Here is a 26,288-nt window from a genome sequence, read left to right as displayed (position 1 = left end):
GGGAGGTGTTGGTTCTCTTTTTTATTTAATAGGGGTTTTAAAAGTTGATTGTTTGGTTTTTTTTTGGTTTTGTTTTTTTTTTTTTTTTTTTTTATTGTGAGCTTTAGGCAAAATCTGTTTTTTCCTGCAAGTGAAAAGATTTTATTTTTTTCGAGATGACCCAGTCTCCTCTGATGGCTCCAATTTTCTCTTCCTGTGAAGATCTGATAAAGGGGAAAGATTGGTAAAAATCTAATGATAAAAGCTTCAAGTAGTGAGTACAGAGTACACTCTCTTAAAGAGGGAACGTGGATGTCTGAAGTTTCAACAGTATTTTGTTATAAAAATAATTAAATGACAGCAAAAAGAAACATGGTTAAAGAATGCTTAAGGATAGAAGTAAATTTTATCCATGGAGCTAGTAGAAGTTGATCCATTTGCCCTGGCAATTTGCTTCAGTTATGTTTATGAAAACCACAAATGAAAATGAGAATGAGTATCTGTGGGTTTAAAGCATATATGGATGGATATTGTGTTGCTTACCTCCCAAGTGGCACATAAGTCTGTCTCATGGTATATAAATTTTCCATTTTCATCTTTTGGGTAGAGTACATCTCCAGGCTGAAAAGTAAAACCATACTGCTGTGCTTTAAAGAAAGAATTTTCAGTCCTTAGAGTAAAATTTTTTTCATGGACTCTGTTTCTACTAGTAAACAACAAAAAAAAAAAAATTGAGTAGTTTTCTGAAACACCCTAAGTTCAGCAGGTCATTCATGCTGGGCTTACCACATCCTCGTCTGCTAGACCGTCCTTGGACACACTCCTGAACTGTCACATGAGAGTACACTCAGGAGTTCCTGGATGGCCCTGTTTTTCAGTAAACTTTTGACCTTTATGTTATGGCATCCAAAAGACTCATCTCCTTCTAAAGGGCTGGGTTAGAGTACCAGCCTGTATTCTCTTCTTTCCTCTTTGTTTTGGCCCTTCCCTTGCCTCCTGCTTGTGTTGTAGGCGCTTGGGAACTGGACTGAGCTGGTACTCTCCCCAACAACTGGAGGGGTCCAAGAGCTATTGGCAGTAATAGGCTATTGGCATAGCTAACCTCTTAAGTGCATTATCCACCTTTCTTTGGGCACTAGAAACTCTTTCCTCCAATCTCTGCACTTTGTAGGCTTCAAAAGTGATTTATGAGCTGCTATCTCACAAGCACAGCTTTCTCTTATTTGCTGGTTATTTCACTGCTGTTGCAGGCAATGCATTAACACCTCCCTCCCTTGTGTCTGATCACAATTTCACTTTTGTGTTTTGCTGCAGTTTGGTTTTTCTTCTTGTGAACAAAAACCCTACACTGATGTTTGACATTTGATCTGACTTCAAACTGCTACATTTCAAAGGCCTGGGTACAAGATGTTGACGTGGTAACTCCTTGGGAACATGCAGCTGTGACTAATATGATCAGTAACTATCACCTCCCAATTCAGTTGAGTTCAAATCCAAGACATTTAATGGGAAAAGTGAGCCTAAGGAAAACACAGCCTCAGATTTCAGAGGGCCAAGGTCTCAGTTACAGGCAAAAGCCTCTCTCCTCCAAATGTGCTGATTTTCCTCAGACAATTCCACAAAGACTGCTTGTTGCTTTTGTTGCTCTGTCTTGCTGGAAAAAGATAATATCTTGACTAGAAAGAGGTAGGTGGCTGTTGGGTACCTTTTTTTTCTATTAGAAGGCAAAGTGTTTGCCATCATAATGTGAGGTGGAAAAGCTTTATATGCAAAACCACCCCATGGTATTTTGGAACAAATCATTCATCCCATGATACCCCAGCACACTTTCCAAGGACTGGAAGTTCAACACATTAAACAGTTGGACCTGTTTAATTTTAGTAAATGAGTCTGAATTCAGGACCTTTTTACTCTGCCCCACTTCTAATTTATTCACTTCTATTCAAATTTTTTTTTGTAGTAGTCAATAGGCAGCAATTATATCAGCTAATTTACCATCCTCCTATTTTCCTCTGTCATTTGTGTTTTAAAAATGAACCAGGTCAGGATGAATGATGCTTGACTGAGATGTGGTGTGAACTACTGTGGATTTCTACAGTGATCAATTCCTCCTCCTACCTGCAGAGAATTCTGCAAGGTGTTGAAGTGCAGTTGTCTTTGCTCAATAGTTTCCAGGCAAAACTTTCTCTACCAAGCTATCTTTTTATGAAAGGGAATTTCTGAATGGAAGAACTGCCTGCAGATGAATAAAGTGCTGAGAGAAAGGCAATGTTTTGATGGTGACAGGGTGGTGACAAGGTCTTTCAGAAGGTGGTCACATATTTTAGCTCTGGGTTCTCATGAACTACACCGCACCAGTCATCCTAGAAATGCTGGTGTCTTCTCTTGCAGTTCTCTTGGAGATAGCTTTGTGTTTTACACTGGATGAAAGGTATGCTTCATGCTGCTGCATGAGCACTGAAATTAGTGTGGCAACACCATACAGTCACTGCTATTATGAGGGATCACAGCTTATCATGTCATGTCTGAAGTCTGGAGGCACTCCAAAAGATACCAGACAGCTTATCTCCAAAAGATAGCTTACTTGCTAGTTTAAAACTCAGCGACTCTTAACGACTGAGAGGAAAAGTCCTGCTCCCATTATAATTTTCTCACCAACACACATGCAGGAAGACAATTCTGCACATCCCCTTCCTTTCATAAAATGGTCTTTTATATAATTTTTATAACAATTTTTTATACAATTTTTATAACCTGTGAATGCCTGTCCTATAAACAGAAAGGCAACAGGAAGTCAAATAGTGATGCCAATGGTCTGTTTTAAGTTATTCTTTTAAAATTACAAGATACTTAGATGAGACTTGTTCAGTGTAACACTAAAATACCTGCTTTCCTATCAGATGACAGAATCCTTAGTTTGGGACAGATTTGCAGACCATTTAGTGCACCAGTTGATGTTACTGATGAATCAGTCATCTGAGAAGAATCCTCAAAAAACCTGCTGGTTTTTTACCCCTAAAATACCTGTAGGGTATGAGCTCCCCAGGCAGAGGGAGGGCACATGGTGGCCTGGAGGAGACCTGTTTCTGCTGGTTACTCCCTTGCTAGGGTGGAGGGGCTGAGCAACACTGCTGGGGGCTAAAGGCAGGAAGGACCAAAGTCCTGAATGGGGAGTCTATGTGGGGAAAAAATACAGGGAGGTATAGGCTAATGTTGGTAGGTCAGCGACTAATTGCACCCCACATGGTGGCTATTCTTGAGCTGTTGAAAAGCAGAAGGGCTTTGCTGAGTGGTGCTCTCTGAAACCACAGTCCTCTTATTCTGCCTGAAAGCCCTGTGACAAATTGCTGGCTGGGCTCTGCAGGGGCATGTTTCTTACTGTTTTCAGGGTGGTACTGTAAGTTCTATCTTAAGTACATCACTGCTTCCAACCAGAGACTGCTTTTGCTAGACTTCTGGGAAGGAAAGCACCAATGCTTGCAGGCTAGGGGGCAGTAGGAGTTTCTTAGAGTTACACCTGCATGCTCCTCATCAAAGGCAAGCATCGCAGACAGGATGGGTGTATTTGTGAGAGAGAAAGCAAAGAAAGGAAACCTGTCACCACTGCAAAATAAAGAGTATTTTTCATTTTGTATCTGACATAGAACAGTGTATATTTTTCAGGAAGAAAGTGACTTATTTTTTTCTCTCCTCTCATGAGAAACATAAATGAATCTCTAGGTCTGCTACTCCTTTAACTACTCAAGATTGTTGATACAAGCCTCAGGGAGTCAGATGTACATTACTTTAAAGCCAGCTGTCTATATCTTTATATTGTGAGACAATGACCTTCACTATGTGGGAGAATGAACTACTAAAGAATACAAACACGAGAAAAGGGAAACAGGAAATTGCTAGTGGTGGGAAATTTTCAGAAATGTACCCAAAAAAATTCCATACGTGTGACTGTATAAATAAAACTTTAATATCAGAGTCTGGTTACTCCTATATAGGTCTTAATAGGATATGGCCTCCTCAGGGGGAAAAAAAGGGCTGCAAGTATAATGTGATAGCCTCGTTGGTAAATTGCTTCCTATCTGATAGTTCTGGTATTTGCAGTTCTGGTAATTTCTGCAGAAAAATATGATTTTAATAATCAGAGATCTACCTTCCTTGCAAAAAGAGGCCAGTTTAGAGCTCAAACCTTGTTCAGAAACAATTAACCAGCTAATTGCCTGACCCTATTTTCTCTTAGAAGAAAGATTTAATTCATTCAAAACCACTTAAATGTTGTGAATATAATTATCTTCATTTTATTTGCCTTTATATCATGTACTTCTAGAAGAAAATTGTAAAGCAAGGTACAAACAGCTATGAAAGCAGAAAGTTTGTGGACTTGCAAGAGGGAGGCATGCAACTATGATGTGAGCTCCCTGCATTCAAAGGTTTTGCCTACAAGTTGCCCAGAGCCAGCAGTATGAGGGAATATCAGAGTTGATCATTTAAGAATGAGAGATGGACCACCCATGTTTGGCACCAGTTGGGATGTTGTGAAGCTGATTGCTGCAGTTGCAGAGATTAAGATCATAACCACAATTTTCCCAGCAGCTTTAATTTGGGACAGAATAAGCAAACCAAACTTGGTGACTTTTTACCTTTCCCTCTCCCCCTCTGAGCTTTGCCCCTGGCCTGTTGCTGCTTTGTATGAGCTCTTTCCTCCAGTGACTCTCTCCTCATGGCTCAGAGGGGATTCAGACACATGTACTGCTCAGCTGTGGTAATTTTTCAGAGTAGGAGTTGGGAGACCTGTCCTTCCAGCAGAAACGCTCCAAGCAACATCTCTCCTGGCCTTTTCTCACACCACCTTATAGATGCCTCTGTTGGGTGGACAGTGCACAAAAATACATGCATGCAGTATCTATCAAAATATATATGTTATCAGCTCAAAATGCTATTGACAACCTAGGCTGGAAGCTGCCAGGAATATACTAGATGGAGACCTTGGTTCAAGTTAAGTTCCTGCACTTTTTTCAAGCAATATTTCTTTTTACCTTGAAAGCCATTGGCAGCTCAATAATGTAGAGGTCAACATAGTCCAGCTGCAGGATCTTCAGGGTTTTCTCCAGTGTGGGACGCACCAGCTCTGGGGGGTGGCAGGTATTCCACAGCTGGGGAGGCAAGCACAGGCTTTCTTTGGGTGCCAGGAGGAACAGAGAGCCAGCTGAAGACCCCCAGCACACACACACTCCCTTCCTCTTGTCCATCTGACAGAGCCCATTATGCAGAGTGCAGAGACATCACGGTCTCCATCTCTGCAAGGCAGAGGTGAGTGCCTTACCTTGCCTTCTGTCAGAGCCAGGTGCAGAAGTTAAGACAGGAGTTCTTGCCCAGGACTGATGAAGTGTTGACCCAGTAAAGCCATTATGTATTTTTTTTTATTACAAAACAGGTTCTTCTGAGCTGAGAATATTGCAAACTCTTACTCAATGAATTTAGACAGATTCCTTTTGTTTTCCAAGCATATGCTTTCACTGAAAAGCTTTGTTCCCACAAGGAATCTGTGGTCAGTTTTATGCTTGAAGGCAGAAACTCAGATCATGTGAGTTAGCTGTTGAACAGCCAAGCACTCAGCACTAAGAGAATCTTCTGGTTTTCTCCCGTGGTCGGGAGCCTGAGAGACTGCCTGACCTAGGCAAGTTTTCTCTTATTCCCCAGTCCTCATGGGACGATGTGTTTGTGTTTAGTCACTGTAATGCAGGTGTGAGTAGTTAAAGCACAGTCTTCTGTACCTCTTTAATGCAAACTGCTGCCTTTCAGAGTTGTGCCCCGAGGTTGCTATGGAGTGTGCTCAACTGGTGAGTGTTCAGCACTATCTCTAACTGAACTCTGCTGATGCAAGTCTCTTGCAAGAATAAAACCATAGCATGGTAATTAGTAACCAAGAGGTCTTTGTAAACTGATTGAGTTTTGTCGATTTAACTGCAGCAGAATTAACGCACAATAGAAGGTTTGAAGTACCATTTGCATGCACACAATAAGTTGGGCTAAGTTTTTATTTTCTTTTTTTTTTTCAACTTACAAAATTAACCTGTGGAGTCGCGTTGAGGTTTTTGTCACTTTTGCTGGTTGGAAAAAACTGCTGTTTGCTGGTATGGTAATTGTCTAGTCAGTTCTGCCACCAAAGCTGACAGCCACTGCATGCTGAGGTATAGAATAAATTTGTTCTAAAGACACAAAACTTGAATTGTGATTTATGGGAGAAGAGGATGATTATAGGCGTTAAAGGGCATAGCCTGTGTAAGTTATAAGTTATTTTAGATGCTTGCTTTTTTAAAAATATGTTATAATTATTCCCTGGGAAAACAATCTGCTCAGTTCTGCGCAGAAGCAAGGATGTGTTAAGCTGTACTGGGAGCAGAACATCTGACCCTGCCCTAAGGTGACAAACCAAAACACCTGGAAATTCATACTAGGCCTTTCTCAGCTGTATGCTGCAAGATGTGAAGAGTTTATGATCAGTAGACAGTAGTAAGAGGCTAAAGTGTACTACAGTAAGGGACCATGGTCCTGTTCTCAAGAGTTTAAGTTGTTCCACAGGATTTACTGAAAAATTTTTGGTCTATGTCTTTTTTAAGCATTTTACCTGCAAAATTAACTTAACTTGTATTTAAGTAAGGAAATGACTTTGTAGACCCTTAGTGTACAGGTTGTTACTGTGTTTTAGAAATTTGGTAACCTGAGATATATTGCTTAGAAGTAGTTTTTCTGAGTGCCCTTTTGAGCCCAGTTCTATTGAGCCATTTGCCACTGAATATAATTCCTTCTAAAATTGCAGAGGTTCTGAAGAACCAACCTTTAAAAACAACTGTACTATGTTTAAAAACATTTGTACTGTGTCAATACATCGATGCCATGGAAACTTGAGAGTTTTATAACTGTTCTCATGATTTGTACAAGTAATTGTATTATCTACCTAAGTAGAACCCATGTTTCAGCAGTCAAAGCTGCCAGCTGGCTTTGGCATTTTAGGACACCACATTTCCTGGAAATGTTACTTCTAGTTTAATGAAAGAAATATCCTGGGATGAAAGAGGAGACCAAAAAGGTCTTGCTGTATAAGCCAAGTGAGATGTTGGCAGTTGATATAAAACCTCTAAAATTTCTGGATGCTGAGCTACTCTGCCTGATCAGGCAGCCAGCAGCAAGAGCCAAGTGCAAGTGCTGATGATTTCAACTGGCAGATGCAGCGCGATCACACCAGGTCACTGTTCCAGTAACGCTGCCACTCAGCAGGGCTGCTCTCCTCAGTCCCTGCTGATGGATCAGCCTTCCATCTGCAGCATCTTTGCTTCAGGAAAGATCTGCATGAGGGGTTTGAGTCTGAAGGCTCTTGGGAATTTCCAGTACTTCTGATTGTCAGTAAGGAAGAACACATAACTAACTTCTGTAGTGCCTGGTTCTTCCAAGAATGGTCTGTGTATCTACCAAGTTTCCTAGAGGATGCAACAGTTCATATCAATCAGTTACTGATCAATGCCCGAAGTATCTACTGGGTTGAGATTTGCCTGTACTTTGTAAGCTACCTAAGTTTGTGAGGTGCTTAAACTAAAGGTACATAAGGCAAGGGAGATCCACTCCCACTCCTTCTGGGAAGTTCAGAGCTGCTGTGAGAGCTTTGAGTGAAACCTGTGAAAATCCTTGATTGTGATGGATTGAATTAGTTGCAGATTATTTTCAGTTTCTGCCTTTGAACTCTTTTAAAGATCATAGAAATGTTATAATGGACTGTCACCCTGAGTGGCTGACATTTTGTCAAGCACAAACAGGACATGCCTGTAAGAGAAATCCATGTGTATGTCATCTCACAGACACACAGCAGGCTAGGAGCACAGGCATTGGCTGTTGTGGTACCGTGTGTTGCGGCCCTGTGGCTTGCAGGACCTGCAGTTTTCCAAATGACTCAATGTTTATTTAGTGATTATCGACTAGGAAAATAATCTGGTGATCAGATCAGACAACTGAATATAGAAAGGCTTAAAAATAAAGGAAGTTTGGAAATTTTACCAGGAGATGTGCTTTCATAGAGCCTAAATGTTGATATGGGCAAATAAACTGCAGGGGAAGCAGTTGAGAAAGTTAAAATACTCAAAATTGGACATCTGGTTCTTTTGGCACAACTTGGTAGTTTTGATTTGTAATATTACTGATAACTTGCAGTAATGAAACTATAAAACTGTTGAAACCAAATATTTTCACTGATCCAAAACAACATAATTGGCATATAAGAGACTGAGAAATTCTCCTGATAAAGGCAGAGAATTTGAGAACGTGAGGCTTTTCTCAGAATGGCAAGGTTGTTATCAGTAGAACCAAGCAGGAAACTTGGAAAAGAGGTGCATATTTTACAGATTGGAAATTGCTGTACTTGGAAATTGGTCTATAGCTGCTGAAAATCCACTTGGTCTGCAAACTATCCAATATGAAGCTTAATTTTCCCAGATCATAGAACTTCACTAAATTGCTCACAGTAAGCCAGGCCTCTTATCCCATGGGATCTTTCACTCTAGGAACAGTGGTGTTTATTTACAAGTCTGTTGAGTAATTGTGGATTACGTCTTATTTGGGAAAGGAAAAAGGGAAAATATTAGCCTGATGTGTTCAAAGAAGCTCTGCAGAAAGGACTATTTGAGGCCATAAACTCCCTTAGAAACTGGACAGGCACCATTGCACTACAATGTGCAATGACCTCTCTTATACCTGGCTAGTTCATCGTTGTTGTGACAGCTTCTGTCAGACACTTCATTGGACAAGGGATTTCATTCTTTTAGGAGAGAGTCAAGTCATAGAGTTAAGACTTGAATGCATTACTCCAGCCTCATTGCTCTAGAACAGAAGTATAATGACATCTTCTCTCCAAGTAAGTTGATTCATCATCCTAGAACTTTTTAATTACAAGTGATACAGTAACTAAGGGTGTAGCTTGATGAGTAATTTTCTGGCAGTAGTACCAATGTAGGCACTTGCTGTTCTCCCATACACAGACACTGGCAAGCACGTGCTTGCTCCCACCTTTTTCATTGTGCAACCTCATGGCAAACCTGTGCAGGGAATTGCTCTAACAGAAAATAGCTCAGTTGTAGGATCATTATCCAGCTGGGGCTCTGTGTGTGACAACACAATGTGTGGCACAGTAACAGGCTAGGCAGCACTTTAAGCTGAGCTTAGCCGTGGTCTTCACATGCAGGTGCCTACAATAACTAAGCAGAAGGGAGGTTGCATGGTTCCCACTGCTATCAGAGATTTAAACAGAGAACAGTGATTCCTGTGCCTCACAGGAAACCTAGTGTTCATAAAGATCTGCAGCATTCTGGTAATGCTAGGATGCTAGGAAAGAAAAATAAAGGATGTTGGATCTGGAAGGAAACATTCCAGATGCTGATCACCAGCACTCTTAAGAAAGACCATTCACATAAGTCCTGGAGTTAGTGTAAATAATCTGAGTGCAAGTTCTCACCTTGCCGCAGTAAAATATGTCTTCTCGCTTGATCTTCCCTTCAGCAATCTTCTCCCGGATGGCTTGTCCCACTTCATGCTCATTGAAGTAGACAAAGGCACCATCGATGTGGCGGTAACCAGCATCGATGGCAATCCTCACTGCCTCCAGACAGGAACCTTTGGGAGTCTGGTGGGAGAAGGAAAAGAATGAACAGAGTGTCAGCCTACTGCTTACCTCTCCTTCAATGCTAGAGGGTCCCTGAGATATGTGCACAATTTGTGGTGTAATTCATCCTGAGTGACCATCCCTTACCTCTCCGGCAACCATGTTCCAACCTCTAAATAAGAGAGGGCTGTGCATTTTTTCTCAAAACTGTTGAGCATGTGAGATTAGACTTGGAAAAAGCAGCAAATCAAAAAACTGTCTCATTATCTCCATGAAAGAGAAAATATTAGTTTCCTCAGGAAGTAGAATCAAATGCTTGTGATATGAAAATAATTTCAGAATTTCTTATCTAGTGAGCAAGGGCTTACCTACAACACCCATTTGATAAAGTGGCTTACTCAAGGGAAAGATGACTTTTTGGTACCTGCTGATCAGAGGCTCTTTGAGTAGCTTGGATCTTTCTGCAGTGCAGGAATTTGGATTTTACTTTTTTCTCCTCAAATCAACTTACAGTTGTTGGTATCGTAATCTGAAAGTCAGAACTGGTATTCCCAGTTCTGAACAGCTGCTTTACTTTGTGGTTAAAAACAGTACTTGCTTTAGTGTATATTTATATATATATTTTACTCCTCAGTTTAAGATGACCCAAGAAACCTCCTAGTAAGTGACATTTTTGTACTGTTTGTTCATCATTGCCAAAATTCAGAGTAAGCTTGTTTTTTCAGAACAGTCATATTATCCATTAGCCAGCATGGCAAACAAAATTACATGTAGGCCAAACTAAGCAAAAAAGCACAAAACTGGTTACTGAAATGATTTGTCTGGTCACTAAAATTGTACTGAAAACAACTTACGGTTCCTACACTTTTTATAATGAGAGAGCAGACCTAAGTCGTGGTGGCCAAGGGCGTGCAGCAATGCTATTCTCCCATCCTTTTCATGGGCATTGTTCTGCTGTAACAGGGATATCTGATTCACTTTAAGAAAAACTGAAGTAGGGCAAGTGAAACTGCTCTGCTGTGCTGCTGTCTGTCAACAACAAATGGCAAGAGTTGAATTCTGCTATCTGCAAGTGCAGGGCTAAGACCACGCTGCTTCTCCTGTGAAGAAAACAAGATGCCAGAGGCATCAGGAAATGAGGTAGTATGAAGACAGGATGTCAGATTTGTTGGTTTTGACAATGCCAAAGGAAGAAGAGAAGTGGGTTTGGCAATAAGTGTTGTTGGGAAGGACCATTTTTCACCACAGCAATAGCTCTCCTTCCTCCCTCTCCTAGCTGTCCTTTTACAGCTGCCAATGGCCTGGCTGTCCATGAGTTTGTCATGAAAGAAACAGCTTCTCTTCCATAGCTGTCCTTTTACAGCTGCCACTTCTGCCATAGCTGCTATAGGATGCTTCAATGATTAAGGACATTGTTCTTCCCTTCCATGCATATGAAAGAAAAGTCTTTGAAGGACTGCTGAAGACACCTGGGGATGTCTTCATCCCTGTCTTTCAGTTCCACAACTGTGGGCTGGTGGCAGATCATTCTGGGATAATGGGACCATATTCTAGCCTGCTTGCTCAGTGCCCCATCTTGACTGACTCTGAAGGACACAAAATGGACCTTCTGTTTGGACTTGGGAGGAACTTTCTGCTCCAGCATGCAGTGCCGGAAGGTTACTTAAAATACAAAACTGCTCACACATGCCCTGATTTCTTAAAAACCTGAATGAGGGCCTAGGAGCAAAACGGCACAATCTGGCACTCCAGAGTATTTACAGCAATGATGATGCAATACTGTGTGCTTAATTGAGGAAGACAATGTAACACTTGTTTCAGCGCTTTGCTGCTGTCATTGTGGAAGCCTCCCAAAAGCACGCTTGGCCCTTAGCAGGGCCCTTTCCCAATTGTTAATGGGATGTAACGAAGACCATGGCAGCTACCAGCTTTTCAGGCACACTCAATGGCTACTTTTCACTTGGGGCATGCTGGGCAGTGTTACAGAAGTGCGAGGCATGGAGCAATGACAACCTCCAACATGTTCTCTGCTTTGTCCCTGCCTGAACCTGCAGGAGAGGATTTGAGAGAGGCATCAGGAAGAAAGCTCTGATACGAGTATTACAAGCCTGAGGTGACTGATGACAGTAACCTCAGACCTCTGCCCCAGCAATGAGCCGCACGAGGTTGGAGCCGCTGTTGCAAAGCACAGGCTGACTGGCACAGAGCAACAGGGCTCAGCTGAAAGGTCTGGGGAGCTGAAGCCTAAGTGATTATTAGTTATCTGAAAGACAAGTATATTTCCAAAAGTGTTATCAGTGTTTTTTCTCTCTGAAATGTGATTTTGCAAACAATGTGTCTTCTAGATTTCTTCAGCCTGTTTGACTTTTACCATTCAAGTGTATGAAAGCAGAGCAGAGGACAATGATGCATTACCATAATATAGATTTTGGAAATTTTTTTTTTTCCATTTGTTGAAGAGACTGAAAATGGGATGTGAACCCAGTACTAGAATTTCCCCTCTTCACACTCTTGAGAGATTGCACAAACACAGCTCCCTATTGTTTCCTGATGCTGTAAACTAAACTCTACCAGGCAAGAAAATGTTGATTATTGGGTTGCATCTTTTCTCAGTCACCAGGGCCAGTTTTGTCAGTATGAAAAGCAGAAGGAATAGATGAGGAAAGGTGGAGTCTCACAGGTAAGGGAATAGCACAGTTTCAGCCATGGAAAGAGGGTAGAATAGAGGAAAATACTTGCAGTTACTGCATCTGCTTTTGCTGAATCAGTTGACTTGTGTTAGAGCTGAACTTCTATGTATTTCTTAATTTTTTTATATGGGACTTACATCTGTACAAATAATCTTTTGAAAGACTCTTCCATCTCAAGGAATAACCTTATTCTTTAGGGGCTCGGGGTGGCTTTTTTTGGATCAGGTCTTGATTACCAATGGCTCGAGATGGGTTTACATTATATATGTATGTTTTTACTGCACTAGTCCATTTCATCTGATGTGGTATATTAGTTCTGACAGATTCTGGTCTAAGGTGCTTCATATAAAAATGCAAAGCAATCTAGAGAATAGTTTTTGGAAAATATTGCCTCTATTGAACCATCCCAGCTGAAGGTCTGAGACATCTGTGAGTCTGGAAACTTTATACCATATGTTTATTTTCATTCTAATAGAGAAACTATCATTTCTGGCATTTCACATATTTAATCCTTCCAAATCCTGCAGTAATGGGCTGTGGTAAACTGTGCTGATGATTTGCACAGGCTAGTCATGTTGTGGTATTGCCACTTATTAGAAGTGTTGCTTTAGGTGTCGTACTTATTCCATTGTTTCCTGACACACTGTACCAAAGTTGGGTGACTCAAACCACCACTGCTCATCCATCTTTCCATCAGAGAAGGCACAAACCAGGATCTTTCCCCTCTACTTTACTGCTCAGCCTGAGGTGTTTCAATCTCTTCTGTCTTTCATTGGTCTTCAGTAGTGACCAGATCAAAGGTTACCAACTGAAAACCAGCTTTTATTTAAGTGGAGATAGACATTTGTGATACGTCTGTGTTGTACAAGCGTTAATCACTAATCACAGCAGCTGATGGAACAGCACTTCCCAGGTTGTTTGGCCATGGACAACCACCTTATTCTACTCAGAACCCCAGACCTCTTCCCCCTCATTCCTGCAGGTTATACTCACTTAGGATATTGCCTAAAATGCAGCTGCCTATGCTGCTTGCTCACTACAGACAGGGATTTATTCTTGCACCATTCCTGAATGAGCAGGGCTAGTATTTGTACTACTTTCAGAGTAGTACAAATACTAGATGAGGTACTGAAGTGTCTCTGTGTCATAAACCTTTGTGCTTTGTTAGTAGTAATTCAGGACTCTCTAGCCTTAAGACAAATCTCTGCTTCTTTATTACTTTTTATTTAAGCATAGATAAGAGGTGTTCTTGACCCTTCACCATAATTAATGTTTCAGCTTCTAATCAGTATGTCTTGCAACTATGCTACTTTGATCAAGGACTTGTTTTAGAATGGGAGTTTTATAACCACTTGTGCACTGTAAGTCAGATATTTATCTTCAGTGCTTTTGCAGACAGTCACTAATTTGTGCCAAAGAACCATAATAGTTTATTGCACATTTTATAATAAAAGAATAACTGTTTGGTTGACTAGGAGGACTTGCTCAATCACTAATAATTTCTTCAATAGCATCTGTGTTATTTTTAAGATCATAAACTTTAAAAAACCAAGAGACACAATTATTCCCTCTATCAATCTATAGCTTGTAAACCAGCTGATTTACCATCATGCATGACAGATTTAACTGGTATCTGTTTCCTTCAGGCTCCATGATAAATAAATCCAACAGAAGGGCTGGGGGAGCAGACTCAGATATGTACCTTCACTGAAAGAAAGGAAGCAGCAATTTGGCCCCTTCTCCACATATGAAGTATCCAACTGGCCACTTTCTGTGAGTCTGAAAAAGCAATGTGCTTCATCAATTCTGTCTGTCTGAAAGGGTCTGCTCTCTTTTTCCTCTGAGGCCATAAACTTCCCTAATTTTTAATGTTTATTCCAGACATCTTCTGTCACATCCCATTTTGTCAAAAACTATTCTGCCTACCATAGCAAATGGTTCAGCTTCAATTTCTTTCGTGAGTGCACATGACCAAGCCACAGGAGAATATTTTTGTGCAGGCATACCCATGAGTTTTTCTCTTCACACTCAAGTAGAACAGTATTTGCTCAGCAGTGTTAGTGGTTGTCTGACTTATTACTGTTATTTAGTGTCACAGTTCAGCTGCCCTCCAATTCTTTTGTTTTTTCTATAGCATCTTTTTCTGGTCAGCAATTTCTATTGACTTTCCAGCTGGTTAAGAGGGTTATCTCCAAAGACAAAGCTAACAGGACACACTGGCAGTAGATTATAATCTTGCAAAACCACGTGAACTGCTAGTCTAGTCGTTGCTTTTATGTTTTAACACCAGTATCATCATTTATTCTTTATTAGTGTGTATGGTAAAGGAAAACAGGCTCCCAGATTCTGCTCTGCTCTGTTTTACAGGAGCAGCTTTACAGAGTTGCATGGTATCAGCAGCACATGAGAGCAGAGGAAGTAGCACTTCAGGGAAGACGCCCTTTACCTTAGTCCTGAGCATCTCACCTGTTTAGTGCAATGCTTTAGAGTCTCTTAGCTGGGAATAATGATCCTGGGGGGAAAAGCCTGAAGTGTTAGGAGACACAGGGCCATCTTCTGGAAAAATCTGAGTTTAGCTGCAGCAGAATTACACAAGATATCCAAGCCATGGGCCAAGTGCTCCAGTCCAAACCTGTAATTTAGGATGTGGAGCTGCTGTTTAGGAATCTTAGTCAGCTAAATACAGGAAGGAGAAAGTAGGTACATTCCTCGGCTCAGAGCCTCCTTCATCAGAGCTCGGCACTCACACACAGATTCTTGTGCAAGTTTCTAGAAGCCCAGTTACTTATTTCCATTAGCCTGTTTTCTGGACAAACTGGCAAAAAGGATTGGCTTAAGATGTTAGGAACAGAGCATAGAAAGCATGTGTACTGAAGGCCCTGCAGGAAAGCACCGGTTGAGTTTACAAAGCCAGAGGATATGAGCCACACAAGGGTAAATTCTTAGAATTGTTTAATCTTGTAAAAGAGAAGCTGTACTGTACACCTCTTTCTTGGAAAATGCAACCACCAGCACATCCCTCTCTCTCGTACACAGGAAAATCTGGCTTTCATCCTCCGGAAGCATTGGCAGCCACCATCCAGGAAGCAAAACCCAGCAAAGAGTTCTCTGCAAAAGCAGGTAGAGCTGGGAATGGAGGCAGAGAATACAGATAAGAGCCACAGGCTGCTGTGCCAGCCCAGAACTTCGCTTTATGTCATGCACTGTGTTGCCTTGGAAGGTGGAGGACAGCAAATAAGCACAGAGAAAATGGGGAGAATGGTGTCACTTGTGGCCTTGTGTCACACCATGACTGAAGGTGGAAAAGGGGTGCCTTTCTCCTCTAACTTGATGCTCTATTAGTGGCCTGAAGCATGGGTTTTTTCCATACAACAGAAATTAGATTGCATAACTGCAGATTTAGCATTTCTACAATTCCTGTGACATTGTTATTCTAGGATTTAGCCAAAGCTGTCTTCAGGAAAGCCTTATTATTGTAGCTGGCAGAGGATAGCTGGAGTTATTTTTAACACTTGATTACAGAATCCTCAGTTTTAGGAACTCTGCAACTTTTCACTTGACACAAAGTCAGTTAATGCAAGGTGAAGCTAAAGAGCTGCCATACTTTTCTGCTGGCAGCTAGAGGATTAAAGCAAACCAAGAACATGATATGCACACCTGGGTCTCTGTGCTTACAGTGCTAGGGGGGTGGACTGGGAAAGTTTCCTGAAGAGCTGGAGGACACAACAGCCAACTGGCTGGCCCTGGAAAGCATGGATCTATCTGGGAGGGTGGGTGCTATCAAAATACCCTTCAGACAAGCAATGCAATCAAAGGGATGCGTGAGGTACAAGTGGAAGTTAAAGCACCAGTTTGTGCAATAAAGGAGAAGAAAAGGTTGCCAGTAGCTCTTCTGCTTCATTCCCTAGAGTTAAAGGGGAGAGGTTTCTGGCGCCAGTTCGAAGAAGTGTTTGCAAAGGCAAATGTAAAACTTGGGGAATTCCACCACCTAGTTAGCTGAACCAACAAGAGTTGGCTTCGAAGCCTAGAGAGGCATTTTCTGCACAGTGCTTTCAAGTTTTGACAAATCTGGCCTCCTAAGTCAACCAAAGAGACAATCCAGATGTTAGCTCCCCACATGAGCTGCAAGAACATGCTTACACTGTTTTTTGGAGAACTGTGGGGAATCAGGGACACATAGGAGTGTACAGCCATATTTACTCCGTATGGAGTTGGTCATGGACATTTTAAAAATGGAGCTTTGCCTGGAAAATTGGGCTCTAAATGTTCTTGCCAAAAAGCGTGTCTTTCAGTTGTGGTAATCCCGATTACTCACTTGTAGGGGTTCAGTTCTTCCCCTCTTCAACAATGCCAGTGATTCCTTTGTCTCATCTTCTGTAAAACAATCTTCTTAACTTTTATTAGATAGATAGGCTTTCCCTGTGGCTTTTGAACAGGCTTTAAAAATACCCAGCATATTTAGAAAGCCATAGGAAAAGAGAAGAATAAAAGTACTATTTTTTGGGTGTAAATATTTGGCTTAATATTATTGCGCTGGTAACAGCTAACTTAGTAGTTTTTGGAACAGCGGTATATTGAAACAGCTAGTGCTTGTCACTGCAGCATGCAGCTATGGAATGGAAAAGGTCTTTTTTTCTGTTTGTTTACTTTTCAAAGAAAAATCCCTGGTGACCAGTTTCGAGTAGTGCTACTGTCCTAAAAGCTTATCTGGATTAACCCTCTATTAGTTTTGGATCTGGACTGATTAAACATGATACCCTGTGTTACAGACAGACATGTAGTTTGGTGGGTCATGCTGGTACCTGATCCAAAAGTTGTCCTGACTCCCAGACAAAGTTGTCACCTTCTAAAGGCCCCCTTGTTCCAGGAGCATTTTCCTGTGGAGCGCTCTTGCTGTGTCCAAGTCTGCACGTGTTGGTACTGTGTTTGGGAGCCAAATGACACAGCGCCAGGGTGGCTGCAAGAGCCAGCCTCTCTGCTTGGATGAGGCAGGCATCACTGCACAAGTCCAGGCAATTATCTGGCTATCAATGGATTCATTAGTGCAAGTCCTCGGCTCTGTGTGGGGATACCTCTCTTAGTCCTCGAGCAGTCTGAAAATGTTTTCATGTAGCAGCTAGATGTCATCATAGGTTAGCGGTACTATCATTTTAAGAAGGGTTTTTGTTTTAGGTGCGCTGGAGTGGCCAGGGAGAGGGGAAGAAGTTGCTCTGACCACAATCTGCTCCTCATAACAAACTCAAAAATTCACCATTTTCCAGGACCAGCCATTTTTTGTCCATTTTACTCAGAAGTCCTCCCTTGGCTAATGACCTTTGTAGCTAGAAAGTTAGTCTTTCATTCACACTCATCTTCAAGGCTGGGCTCTTCCTCATTAGGAATTTTACATGTTGACCACTTCAGTAAGCAGTTTTTAATCTGCTACACATGATTAGACACTGGTTGTGTTCACAACTGGAAACAGAAGCCATTAGCACAAAGTAGAGATCAGTAATACTATCAATTTGTTTTCTGTTAAGCTTCAGGTTTCATGGAAATGAAAAATCAGAGAGATTTCATCAGGGAAGATACACGGAGGTAAAAGAGCATTTTGAAAATTCAACAATGTCTTAGAACCATGGGTTTGGTGCAAATCAAAGTATTAGGAATAAAGCTCGTGTCTTCAAAAGTTGCATGCAAGAATCTTTCCTCCAGATTGACAGAGTGTGGTAAGTCATTTTATCAAATCCAAATTTAAAATCTGGTTTAAGTACAGTTCTTGTACAAAAGCTAGGAGTTTCTGAGTCTGCCACATTTCAGGGAAAAAAAAAGCATCTACCTCTTCTAATTACCTGATTTTTCTAATTATATGACTTAGGCTTTCTTTCTTAACAAGATAAAGATGCAATCTTGTATTTATGCAAGCCAAAAATGTATAGCACAGGATTACAGGGAGCTAGCAAGAACTGAGGCATCAAGAGGCAGTTGCAGGCAGAGGAGTAGAGGTCAAGGCTAAACATGAAGAAGGAAGTGTTAAAGACAAAGAAATGGAGGAAGACTGCTCCAGTGACAGAACAGAAAAGTTGTACTGTTGAGGCAAAAAGGAGAATGCAAGATAAATCAGAGGTAGTAAACCTGCTGCTTAAGCATATAAAAAGGGAATTTTAAAATGTGTAACAGTAAGCTTTTAGCAAAAGTCATCAATGAAATCAGAACTTTTTCTGAGACTCTTTTGATTTAGTTTAACCTTTTAGTGTGTACCCTCACCTCTTTGTTATAAGAAGCTTGATCTGTGAAAGCACTCTTTCATGTATGAAACCACTTATTCCCTGGAATATTTGCCACCTCTGTAGCAAACAGCAAGGATGAATTAAGGCAATACTAGAGCCCAATTACTGCAGCTTCTTAACTCTTCACACAAGCTCTTGCCCAAGAGTGAAGTTGGTCTGTTGCCTGCTAAAAGCTGATGCCTGCTGCTGCACCTCCTCAAGGCATCTGGGCACCAAATATCAAGAAATCCTGCCTTTATCTGCTCTTGGCAGCTGGGTCTTGCCAGTAACTGGCTTAGTTAAGGAATAAAATCTGAGCAATTAATCAATGAGGGCATCACTCAACACCAGAATACCAGCCACCGAAGGAAAGGCATGCCATCTGCAGTCTGTGCAAGCAGAATTGCCTCAGTATGGCTTAGTCCTTCAAGCACAAAACTAACTGAGTCATGACTCCGTGAGCAATCTGGCTGCAGATATTGGGTTCAGGATAAAGATTATTCAGTGTGAAGGCTAGGCTAAGAGTTTACTAACAGGCAGGCAAGGAGCCCTTCAGCACATGTAGTAGATCAGGCACAGTTGTCTTTCTGGGCTGCAGTAGTGAGTCTCTTTCCTTTCACCCCTGACTCAAGTGTAGAAATCTCCACTTGGACGTATGATTTTAGAATATCCTCAGAGACCAAGGGAGCATGTGGCTACCCTCTGAAACATCTCAGAGACCTCATGTTGCTACGTGTCGACCAGCCGTGGCTCTGCCACTCCAAAGTGCTCTCTGAAGACAAGAAGAACTAGTACTGCATGAAGTAATACTGCTGCTTAAAAAGCAAAGAGCTTGAGAAAGCCAGTGATTATTACCAAAAAGGAATGTGAAGGGACACAATGTCTTTTGGAAATGCTGGTTGGGAGATATAACCCAATAACCTTTGAAAAAATTATTTTGTTTTGGGAATTTTATTTACTTAAGTTCAAGGCATAAATAAGAGATTGTATAACCAAATATCCCAACTGATTCCCCCAGCTCTGCTCAAACTGGGTTCCCAATATTTTACCTCTGAAAAAATAATTCCCTGGCCCACATCTCTGGTAATTTCATGGTTCATAAACATCACTTCATTAGAGAGCTAAATTCATACTAAATACTTGCTGAGTTCAAACACATATTCATGTGTAATCATTTACGTTAAAAGGACCAAGGTATTTTCTTTAAATATTTATTTTAATAGCATGTCTTGGGAAATAAGATAAGGCTGTAAGAACACTTGGATGTTAGAACAGTCCTGCTCTTGTCATTGCCTCTCTCATCTCTTTCAAGAAAAAATCCAGAAGCCAAGTTTACCTCAGGAGAAAGACAGTTGTCTGAGTCAGAGTAAATTTACAGATAAGAAATCAAGAAGCTGAAGCCTTTAAGCTCAACAGTGTCTGCAGAGTGTCACTTCACCCAAGAACATTCAATACGTGATTCATTTTGTAGGTCAGGCCAGGTGACTTTCTTTACAAGTCACCTGAAATCATTGCTATCTCCAGACAATTCTGTTTCAGAAGCCAGTGGTGGCTTTCTAGGAGAAAAACAGGGGGGATTAAGTTGTGTGTAATTCCTCCCTTACTACAGCTCAGAGATCCAGATCCCATCATGGGGACAAATCACTTATTACCTCTTTTGACTTAATAACAGCCTATGACAGCTCCAAAGGCAGGCAGCCTGCAGCTGGGGTGCAGCCAGTACCGTTCAGAGTGATTGAAAAATTTTGTGCCTGCACATCCTTGTGCAAGGAACTTCCTGGCATAAATGATCCTATGAGAGCATTAGAGGCTGTTAGACCTGTACAATGAAAAATTACTCTGTTCAGCTTCTAGCTTGGGTGTAAAAAGTAATTCAGAGTGCCAAAACAATGTTTTTACTTATCCAAACCAGATTTTTTTTAACTTGGTCACTCAGACTGGATCTGGGAGCCCTGGATGAACTTTTCCTCTCCCTGATTGAAACCAGCAATTTCTTCTTAAACAAAACCCAGACTGTCTGGGCACTCACAAGGGTTACTTTGTGGTAGTTAAAGATTTGGGAAATGGGTCTCTCTTCCTCCTGGCTGGATGCCATACCAAGTTCTTCAGCATCCAGCGCTGTGGGGCTGGTGGGCAGTGTGCTTTCCCATGGGCAGAGTGCTCCTCCTGCTCCAGCCTGTGCATGTTTCTTCTTGCCTCTCTAGCTATCACCTACCCCACAATCTTGTTATTTCCCTGAGTTGTCTGATATGAATTTAATCCCCAGAGGCTGAGAGGAGGACTGAATCTGGTTTCCCACCGCCCATGTGGATTCCCTTACCAGCAGGCTATTCAGGGAAAGGCAACTGCTACCTCCAAGTGCTTTAATAATTCTTTGATTCCTCAGCTTGTACTGCCAGTGCCCAAAATGAAATGCTTTGCCATTTGTTTTGCCTGAAACTATTCCACAAAACTGCTTCCAATTTATGAATGGATTTGGCTACCTCAGATCCTCATTTTTAGCTAAGTTGCAACTTGCCAACAGCCCTCACCCAGTGCTATTCTTGAGCACTTTGCCCAGTCTTATGTTTCAGAAGCAGCGCCTGTGTACAGTGCGGTTGCTACAACCTTCTCTCCAAGCCCTGTCCTCCCTCAGTCAAAACAGGAAGGCAGGAGAGGAGCTGTGGCCAAGGCCCCTTGACCTTCCAGGGAAACAGCGAGTATTTATGTGGAGACACTGGACTGATGATCTTAGCTGTGTTGACAGGGATGAGTTATAAAGTGAAGCAGGCATAAGTGCAGTTTTAACGAGGCATAGAATTTCCAGGATTTAGGAGTGTTTTTAGCACCTTTCCCCTCTAAGACTGCTCATCCCCACACTTCATCTGCTTCCAGATGGGTACCAGTACCACTCAATGGGCTGTGCTGGGAGCTAAGAATCAGTGCTGGGAGGTTATGGGAGCCTGCCATGGACTGGTCTGGTTCTGCTGTAGCCCAGGGCATTGTCAGGGGCTCATCCAGGGGCCTATCCTTGTCTACCACCCTCTCCTATGGGACTGCCCTCTCCCTCCTCCCACCCATCTATTTAATACCCTGGAGAATTGGGTCAACGGCTTGGGGGCCCTCAGGGAGGGGGAGCTGGACATGGTGCATCGGCTGGAGTGCTCCTGCACTCACAGGGCTTTGCCAGAAGGATCCACAGAGCCAAACAGAGGTAGAATTTGCCTCAAATTTTAAAGCTGTCTGGAGTGCATTTGTAGTCCTGATTCATAGTTCGCACTGTGGTTCCCACCCAAACCCATGAGGAGAAGGAATATTTGGAGAAGGAAAGAAAGAGCAGGGGAAAGAGTCAGTGACTGAGATTTCCAGTTTTTTACTTGTGTCCATCCTTGGTAGGATAAACAGCCTAATTTTCTTATGTAGGCAAGAATCTAATACAAATCATACATTTCCTTCCTTGCATGAAGGAGAATGCAAAACCAACTTCAACACACTGAAATCTGCCTGCAGAAGAAAATTAAGCTTAATAATTATGCAATTATTGAATTCCTTTATTTTCAAATAAAGACAGGAAACATGAATTAAACCTGTAAAATTTTTATGTGCTTCTCTTGATAAATAACCCAAGTTTATGACTAATTCTATTCTGTGACCCAGTGAAGACTCCTTCCTGTTAGCAGATGAACTGATAGCAAATGGATTCATTGTACTTTCTTGCTGTGGTAGGAGAGTAAAGCAAAAAGAAACCCTCTACATTGCATTTGCAGCCTCAAAGAATTAGCTGAATTGTCAGCCCAGCCTCCAACCAGTCAGAAGAAAGGCTCTCTTACATCTAGGTGGTAAGAGCATTCAATTAAAATCAGTCTGATTATCAAACAGACCTTTTCCACAGTGGTCCAGCTCTGCTTCTGTTGAGTGATGTACTACTTTGAGTCAGTAAACTTCCACAGGGGGACTTTCTATCAATAGATGTATTTTTTGTTGAGTATTTCACAACCAGAGAAGCATGACTTATCTCCCAAAGTTGTCTTTGAGAGAACAATTAAGTTATTTAAGATGAGCAAGGCAAGCTGCTGACACATTTCAGTTTTGAAGGCACTGCTGTTCAGTTTATGCAGACAAAGCCTGAAACGTGAAAGCTGGCCTCCTGCCTTTGTTTTCTTCTAACTGACTGCCGGAGAAGCAGATTTCCCTGTTCCATGGCTAACTAGATCTGCCTGGTTGGCTTAACCAGTGAGCACATTCCTGCACTTCAGGAAGAACACTCCGGGCTCATTATGAGCTAATGGGCTACAGCCTGACACTAAGAAAACAGATTTGTTTTGGACAAGCTGCCCTGACATGGAGGTGCCAGGATGAATAACCTTTGGGGGAAAAAAAAAATCAAAACAAACCAGCTTAAATCAAAAACCTGCCTCCAAGAGCAAGATGAATAATCTGACAAATTAATGGCTCTGTATTTTATATCAAAGCACAAAATAGCTAGAAGTTGCAGGGATCTGACTCATGAGCAGAAATAGAGTGCTGGGGCTGGCTTGAGCTGTCGCTACTGCCAGCTGCCCCCACTGCCGGAGAATGGGTGGCTCAGATGCTGCTTCTTAAGGAATTCAGCCACAAAAGGCTACAGCTAAGCATTTTAAGGGAAACGTGTCAGCGCTAGTTTATAGCCTCACTCCTCAAGATAAACCTTGAAACGGTCCTGGGTTGCCACAAAGTCTTTCAGCTGTTGAGGCAGGAGGAACAGGAGAGACACCTCGCCAGGCATCCCGTTGGAAGTTGCAACAGGCACAAGTCAGCACTCAGCAAAGCAGCTTGTCCCAGCCAAGCAGCAGTCCGCTGCCAAGCAAGGAGTTGACAGAAGCCCCCACTCCCCACCCCCCTTATCAGCAAAGAAGCCTTTTTGAAACGGGCAGATTTTAAGCTGTGACCTATTTAAACATCCTGCCCCATCACCGACCAGCAGCACAATTCTGCAACAAATCCCACAGCACGCTGCTGCTGCTGTGTTTCCCCAGCTGCTCTCTGTGACAAGTTCTTCGACTCAAATAGCAGTCCTAATCCTAGCGTAAAGCCCCAGCCCAGCTCCGCCAGATAAACACACATTGTTTCACCTGGTCTTCTGTGAAATTGAGACTGTGGCAAGCGCCGTATCACTGCTATTTTCTCTACCTCCTCTCAGATCCTCCTCCCACCCGTAACTTTCTAACGTGTTTATCGTGTAGAAGGAGAAAGCTCAGAAAATCAAACTCCTACAAACGCAGGGGGAAGGAGCAAGAGTAGCTGGATATGCGCACCCATCCCCACTGAGGGTACAGTTACACAGCGGCTTCAGTCGCTCTAAATTGGAGTTGCCGTAGCAATGCCTGCCCTGCCTGCATTATCCTGTCCTCCCTAAAGCAAAAAGCAACCTGGGACTCATTCTGCTGAAAACCAGCCCTACCTAAAAATTATTCATTTTGGTTCATTGAGCTCCATGCAAAGGCTCGCTGTACACCTTGAACCACAGGAGGAAAAAGGAAGGAGCCGTCAGGATTTTGCAGGATGGGGGGAGAAGAAGCATATCTGTTGCTCTGTTGATTTTGGGACAGCTGGATTGCTGCAGAATGAATTCTTAGCAGGGTAACAGCAGTGCCGAGAAGCTGTCTCCGCAAGGGGAATCCCATCCAGCTCCCCTCTCAGCTCCGTCAGGTTAATTGCCACTCTGTGCTCCCTGCCTGATGCCACCGTATTGGGCCACAGCTTGTCTGGGCTGCAGGTGGGAAGTGCATCAAGGTAGGAGCTCTTGTGCTGGCAGCTGCATTTTTCTTAAAACTAGGGCAAAAATTGCAACTTGAGGGTTGGGAGCATGATGTACACATCTGGAAAAAGATGTTTCAAGTTCATTCAGAGCTATTTTGACACTGATTTATGCAACATTCTGCTTTGCTATATCAAAACTCCTTTTGGAGACCTTAATTTTGTTTCCTTAACAATTATTCAAAGAATGCACTAGCTGAAAATATCTCCTGAAAGTTTAGAGATGTGGGGGATGATGCCCGGGCTCTAAAGTCATGAATTCGTATTGATTCTCCTCGTGTAAACCAGCATAATTAACCGGTGAGATTTGCAGTCCTGGGGACGTCTTACACCCTTTCTGCATCATTCATGCATTGCCTGCAGTAGTGTTTGTTGAAAGTTGGACACCGTTATTGATGCACCATGGTACATTTAGTGGTTGGTAAATGGCTTTAATCAAGAGTTTTCTTTACAAAGGTACTTTTAAATACCTTGTGATATGTGGAATCATACACACACATTGCATCGCAGCTATTACACAAGAAGGGTTCTGGCCACGATGCCTCTTTTCCAACTCTTCAAACAAACAAAAAAGAGAACTGATGAAACATCAGGCAGTTTAGGAGAGCTTTAAAGGGCAGTGGCTACTGAATTGCCTTTGCGCTCCCAGGTCCGCAGAGGGAAGAAGCATCAGGTGTGCTTCCCCATCCTCCACGGGTGCAGCCGACCGGCAGGGTCAGATGAGATGCCTGCCCGGCGCAAAACCGGAGGATGTAGAATATTTGAGAGTGGTTTGGCCGCTGGCAGTCAGCTGTGGGAGCCGCAGGAATCAGGATGCAGGAATTTGGGTCTTTGTTTCAGGAACATTACTTGGAAAGTATCGGGGGCAGCCGCAAGGCGGTCCGAAATCCCTCATCTTAATCTACTCTCGTCGCAGGGGGCTAGACAGGGGAGATGACGGCACCGTCCCTCCTGGCTCCGGGGGGCCGAGGGCTCCCGGCCGGCTTGCCGGAGGTCCCATCCCTTCCCGACCCGCGCATTGCACGGCAGCGTCCCGAATCCAGGTCCCCCACGCCCCTGCCTGTGCGCCCAGCGGCGCGGGGCGGTGGGCGACAGTGGCAGCTGCCGCACACCGCAAGCCGGGCAGCATTTTTTTCTTATTTCTTCCCACCTTTTCCTCGTCTGTGGGCCGCGCACTGCCCGCACTGCTCGTTGTAGAGCTGGGTCTTTAACTTCGCACGGGAAAAGGAGCAAAGAGAGAAGTAGCCGGGACGGGAGGAAAAGAGCAGGGTAGCCGCGGCTCGGGGGACTGCAGCGAGGACAGCCGGCACCTGCCCCCGCCCGCGGCGCGGGGCGTCCCGGCGCCCCCGGACTTACTTTCTGCGGGTCGGCGTAGGTGCCCAGCCCCAAGAGCGGGATGCTGTTGCCGTCGCTCAGCGGAATGCGGTGGCTCTCGGCGGTGAGGTTCATCGTGCCGGCAGGTAGGGCAGCCCCGGACCTGGGGCTGATTCCGCAGGGGGCGGGAGCCGCCGCTTCGCAGACGACACAGCGGCCCTTGGCACCGGCACCCACCGACGGCTGGACGGAGCGAACCGGCGGTGGCTCTGGGGGGACCGAGGGACGAACTGCCCTCTCCCGCCGCCGGGGAGCGCCTTTTTGGGGGGCTGAGCCACGTGTGCCCGCGGCTGCCCTGCACCGCGCCCCGCCGCGCACCGCCCCGGCCCCGCCCCGGCCCCGCGGCCACCGGCTCCCCGCGCACCGCCCCGCGCCGTGACGGCCCCGCCGCGACCCCCGCGGGGGGCTCCGGCGGGGGCTGCGCGCACGGGAAAGGCTGCTCCGTGCTAGCCTCAAGGCGGGCCCGTGGGCCATCCGCACCTTGAGCGGCTTGGGGCGTTGCTGCCCAGTGGTCAGGGAGCCCTCGCGGGCTGCCCTACCCGGAGCTGCCGACAGCACGGCACCGGCTTCCCGTGGTTTGGG

General features: G+C 43.5%; 1 protein-coding gene across 1 annotated transcript in view; it reads right to left on the bottom strand.

Moving 5' to 3' along the window:
• The window catches only part of AKR1D1 (aldo-keto reductase family 1 member D1), a 34,724-nt gene extending 8,720 nt beyond the window's left edge, over positions 1 to 26,004 (bottom strand). Inside the window, exons 1-4 of the mRNA XM_041398589.1 lie at positions 25,689 to 26,004; positions 9,473 to 9,640; positions 5,010 to 5,126; positions 523 to 600 (exon numbers count right to left, since the gene is read on the bottom strand). Coding sequence (XP_041254523.1) covers positions 523 to 600; positions 5,010 to 5,126; positions 9,473 to 9,640; positions 25,689 to 25,781 — 456 coding nt within the window. The 5' untranslated portion in view covers positions 25,782 to 26,004. The remainder of the gene's footprint in view (positions 1 to 522; positions 601 to 5,009; positions 5,127 to 9,472; positions 9,641 to 25,688) is intronic.
• Positions 26,005 to 26,288: the final 284 nt, after the last annotated feature.

The sequence above is a fragment of the Onychostruthus taczanowskii genome, unplaced genomic scaffold (assembly GCF_017590055.1).
Source record: "Onychostruthus taczanowskii isolate IOZ18803 unplaced genomic scaffold, ASM1759005v1 scaffold15, whole genome shotgun sequence".
NCBI lineage: Eukaryota > Metazoa > Chordata > Aves > Passeriformes > Passeridae > Onychostruthus > Onychostruthus taczanowskii.
The sequence above is the reverse complement of the archived record's forward strand: the minus strand, read 5'-3'. Positions and strand labels throughout refer to the sequence as shown.